Raw genomic sequence first — 5,367 nt, forward strand, 5'->3', positions numbered from 1 at the left:
TACAGAATCACAGGCCGGTTTGGAACCAGAAAGGAGGAACAAAAATTACAAAAAACAGCTATAGATACATGGACACAGGACAATAAAGCAATTAGGAAAAAAACTTTTTTTTTTCTTCTCTTCTTAATCTTTCCAAATTGTCGCTTAAATGCACTTTATAGTTTTGCTGTCCCCGAAAAGATTATGAAAATCCTTTAATTGTTTTTTTTTCTTGCCTTTTTTCCTTTTGTATTAATTTTAGTGGGTAATTTATTTATTGATTTATTCATCTTTGCATTTATTTAAAAAAAACAACAACAAACAAACAAAAAACATTAGAACAAACTGTTCAGAATGACATTGGGAGCAATCTCTGGATTTCGAGGCTTCACTGAATGTCTCAATTTTAAAATTCACAGTCTTTGAATGAAAGTCTTTCTTCGTGAAAGTAAACTCGTGTAACAGCCGTTTCCTTCTACAAAAGAAGCGCTAACTATTGTAGTCACAGCCCCTTAGATCATTCCTTCTGCCTACTGAATTGACATGTAAGGCCAGTTAAAACTGCTCCCCGACAGCAACATATCCCTGATGAGGGTTTCAATTGGGGTTTTACCTACCAATCGGACGAAAAATAATTGCTCTATGACCGAGGACGAGACTGTACGGAGAGAGGGCAAGCGCAGTAATAACTTCCCAAATCGAGTTGGCTGGTTGGGATACTGGCTCCGAACATACTCCTCCAGAGCGCACTGGGACTTCTCTTGCAAACTTTCCACATGGGCCACATCTGACAGGCCACAAGCATCTATAAGGAATGGAGAGATAATCAAACGTTTATAACATCAGCGCTACACCTGGACAATCAATTTACAAAACGACAAGCCACACTACAGTAACACATACTATTTCATTGAACTTTGCTATTACGCCAGTATATACACACTGCACATCACAATATATAGCATGTAGCCCAACTAACGCAATGCACAAAACATTCGCTTTCTGAAAATCAAATGTGCCATACGAGTTAACTTTAGTTTTTACGTTCAAATACATATACCTTACGAGATACACACATCGTTTATACTCGTATTTTATAAAAGAGAGCTAATTGAGTAAACATTCCAGCGTAGGCTACGAGTTGTTCTAAACCTTTTGAATCATGATTCAAGTTATCCCCATAAAAAGCAATATAGCATCATGTGGGTCATACTATTGTGGCAAAAAGATAAACAGAATGGCAATATATATATAGCAACACACCCTTTAATCCAAACTTTTAAAACATACTGAACGACAGCAAACTCGAAGTGCAAAATATCTACAAGAGGTGGTATAAGACTTTACATCAATAAGGGGATTGCAAAATGCTGCCAATACATGGCATGCACTTTTAAAGGTGTAATGTTAGCAACTTTCCGTTATTATTTCTTCTTTTAAGTTTTGATCCATTTATATGTTATTGTTGTAGGGAACATTATATGTAAAGGAAGCAAAACAGTATGTTTGCATTCTGGGGCAATATTTATCGTGCAACTGGTAGGCTACGAAAGCTTTTCCAGTCATACATTTCCGAGAAAATATATTCGCCATGAAGTTTTAAATCTGTAAAACTTTTTTCGCTTTAGCTCTGTGATACACAAATAAAGAAAGGAAGTCGGGGTCATGACCCAGTTCTGGAAAGAGTCCAGCATGTGTCTTGGATCTCTAGATCATCCTAACAAAATAAGGAAGAACTGTGAGCTTTTAACAACGCACAAAATGTCTTGTCGCCCGCCACAATAAAGAACAATTAAACAAAACTAGCCACTGGTGTTTATCGCAACGTGAACATATCTATCAATTTAAACTATCGGCTCCAGAGTAAAGCTGGGCTGTGATATGTGTAAACGGAGCATTAGGCCTTTCTTCCCTTTCCTACAGCCTCACCCCTCCCTTCCAGCATGACATCCTTAATATCTGTCATTGCAAATAAATACAAATAATTGATTGCCCTTCAAGATCTTATTATGTTTATGTATTGTGAAACTACAACAAAATATGAATAAAGCTACAATTTAGAATTTCGATAGTGTCGACAGTGCTCATTTTCTAACGTTATTTGTATTTACATTATTATTATTATTATTATTTATTTTTATTAAAAAAAAAATCAAGACTACGTAGCTAATAGGCGCTATAGGCAAACATATGTTTTTCCATTATTTTGAATGCGTATAAATAATATATTTTATGTATTGCTGGCTGTCACAAAATAGTAATTGCATCACCATTTAATTTTTAAAAGAGCTTAAGTGTTAAAATAAATTCTTAAGCATTAAATATAATTGCTGTATTATATTGACGATAAAAACTATGTTCGATGTAAAAATATGGGAATACATAATTTTCCTAATTTTACTTTCTCATTGAAATTAATATCAGAGAGCTCTGCAAAATATTTACACTTACGTGGCTATTACGACGAGTGTATTTTAATGACGTTTACAGATAAATAGGCTAAAACCAGCACACATAAGGTTTTTAGATTTTATTAAAATAATCCACGTTTCTTTACTGTATAAACACACTGACATATAAAACAGAAGTTTAGAAAATGAACACTTACCTGACGTGAATAAAACGATGGCCTTTAAACAGCTGTATTCAGCAGAGTCAACGTGCAAAGCTTTGAGCTTTTCTACTTGTTCTTGGAAGATCCTAATGTGGTCCATAAAGGCGACCACTCTGTCCGCAGACATGGGGGAGGCATGGAGCCCAGCCGCCGCCAGAAGTGGAGCCACATGGAGCGGCATGGAGCACTGAGCAGCGTTGAGTACAAACAACTCACTCCAGGTCAACCTCAAAAGGGCAACCTGGTCGGTAATTTGGAGGTCTGGGAAGAAGGGAATATTCCTGGCCCACTCTACCGCACTAAACAGCATCCTGGCTGCCAGTTCACAAATGTTCTCGATGCCCATGATGTTGTTGGGTTGCATGCATTGACTGCCATACCGAGAAGTTGGGTAGGGCTCCGCTCGTAGTAGTAGAGAGATATATCCGGATAAGTAGGAATGGCAGTGCAGTGGGTCCCCATTTGTCAAGGCGAACTGACCATGGTGTGGCTGTGTGGGTGGCATCCGTCCCCTTTGCACGGCTGCAGTAAAATGAGAAACTGTAGATATTGATGCTTGAATTCTACAACAACATAACATAGCTTGCTCTTGTTTCTACTTCACTTAGTGTGTTGTTACCACACAATTTGTTTAGAGATCTACACCAACTGCATTAATACAATCAAACTATGTCACTTGACACGTGCAGAGCTTTTAAACTATGTGGCTTTCATGATTCTACTGTTAAGTGAAATAATAATAATAATAATAATAATAATAATAAAAACTAGGTACACGATATGCTCACAATAATGTTCTGCACCGTGCACTGCATACACAGAAAATAATTAATGTCAAATCCTAGGTTTTACTTAACAGAAAAATAGATATTAGCAATTGTTTAAATTCTAGCGTACTTTACAAATGATTGGTGTTTACGTTTCATAGTAGACAACATGAGCCCAGTGAATACATGCACAAAGAAAGACATGAATGCTAACCCTTAACCTATTTAGCTAGCGACAGAGTCAGTTCTGCTGTGTATTGAGAATCTGCGAGCGAACTGGGTGTCTGGTGGAACATTTATTCACATAAATAGCCTACAAACAAAAGCGCAACAGTGATTATTATTTACTTTTATATCGGAGAAGAGCAATGTAGATTGCGGTCGATCTGGAGACCCTACCCTAGTGTGTGTGTGTGTGTGTGTGTGTGTGTGTGTGTGTGTGATTTTGACGCTGCCTCTCCACACTCCCTCGCCATAACCGCACGGCATATCTGCAGCGATATTATTAAAAACCAAGACGAATGCCCATATTTTCGTCTCCGAATAAAAGTGGTGATCAATTTAACGTTGCCAACACGTAAAATGCGAAATAGTCGCTTGAGAGAGTGTTCATTATTCGAGCATTACGGGCGCCGAGATAACGCTCAGACTCGAGCGCTGTAGGCGGTTCCTTCGCGTGCTGTGGTCGGGCAGACTGAGAGAGAAGAGTCGGGGACAAAATACAGGGGGACGTAGCATGCATGGTTTAATTAGGCTAAATACAAAGACAAAGACAGCAGTAAAACAACAAAAATCCGAATACCTTCCCGTCTCATGCCAACTTTGAGGCATTTTTTGAAGCGGCAGTACTGACACTGATTGCGATGGTGCTGGTCAATGGGACACGTCCTGTTGGCACGGCATGTATAAGTGAGGTTCCTTCGTACGCTCCGTTTGAAAAAGCTTTTACACCCCTCGCATGTAAACTGGCCATAGTGTTTGCCGCTTGATTTGTCCCCGCAAACCACGCACTCTATGTGCTGTGGTTGCTGCTTTTCCGTCGTCTGGTTCGTCGGGGTGGACTGTGTGTTGTTGTTCGGGGGTCCTTGAACGGGTGTCTGAGGGGTCGGAGGGGCAACCTGAGAGGCCGTCAGACCTAGCTGGCCTGGTTGAGGGGTTGGAAGGGATAGTCCTCCTTGGGCTTGCGATGAGAGGGTGCCCTGGGTCTCGGCCACATCGTCCTGGGAGCCTCTCCACACTACCATTGCCATATCTATCAGTCAACGTTAAGAAAACTTTTTGTTTCCCGTTTTTGGTTTCGGAATGCTTTGTTTAAAGAAATAATAACGCAGCACGGTGCCTTTATCACTTAGGAAGGTAAAATAAATAATTCAGGATCGGCACGGTGGGTTAGAGTCTGAATGTCCGTTCAAAGTTGCGCACCGACGACAAACAGTAGTCTATTTCTTCACTGAAACAGCGTTACCTGGCATGTGGCTAAAACTGAAGCAAAGACAAGACGAATAGCAGCCTTGTTCTAAGAGGCCAAGTCCAGGGGCACTTGCAGTCATCCATCCAGTAAACCCATGAAGGAAGAAATGGGAAATAAACACTGCGGATGAAGATATGAACAGAGCAGGACTGATAACTTCACGCGTGTAGCGACGTTCGGACGCACAGAAACACGCAGCTTTCAAAGATACTTGCGACACGCGAGAAGTTCCAGCGTAAAGTCTTGAAGAAAACCAACAACTGGCAAAAAAAATATTGCCGCTTCTTCCTTTTCTTCAGATGAGGTAGCGCTAGCAGCCGCGCGCAGTTGCAGCCTGTGCTCGAGTCAAATATGAAGTCAACTCTCCGGCAAGCAGGACTGATAATAAAACAAAAAGATCACAACCTACAGAACCTCCTTCATGCGCGTAAAAATAATAAGAGAGAGAACAGAGAATCAAAGTGATCAAATATGTTAAAAAGGGGGAGGTTAGGAAGTGACTGCGATTTGTAGGCGCTGGGCTGGCAGAATGCTTT

The 5,367-nt window shown here is 40.3% G+C and overlaps 1 protein-coding gene across 2 annotated transcripts; it reads right to left on the bottom strand.

Annotated features, from left to right (window-relative positions):
- Window positions 1-261: 261 nt before the first annotated feature.
- Window positions 262-5,367, bottom strand: LOC107601645 (COUP transcription factor 2-like). Of its 2 annotated transcripts, none has more exons than XM_016293901.1 (3): window positions 4,163-5,367; window positions 2,588-3,133; window positions 262-784 (listed from the first exon to the last, which is right to left on the bottom strand). In XM_016293901.1, the coding sequence occupies exons 1-3, from the start codon at window positions 4,608-4,610 to the stop codon at window positions 510-512; spliced, it is 1,269 nt and encodes a 422-aa protein (XP_016149387.1). In that variant the 5' UTR covers window positions 4,611-5,367; the 3' UTR covers window positions 262-509. The 2 variants fall into 2 exon arrangements, with proteins under 2 accessions (XP_016149387.1, XP_016149388.1); XM_016293902.1 differs by having other exon boundaries at window positions 263-784; window positions 2,588-3,115.

This window comes from Sinocyclocheilus grahami, unplaced genomic scaffold (genome assembly GCF_001515645.1).
Source record: "Sinocyclocheilus grahami isolate Dianchi unplaced genomic scaffold, SAMN03320097.WGS_v1.1 scaffold309.1, whole genome shotgun sequence".
Taxonomy (NCBI): domain Eukaryota; kingdom Metazoa; phylum Chordata; class Actinopteri; order Cypriniformes; family Cyprinidae; genus Sinocyclocheilus; species Sinocyclocheilus grahami.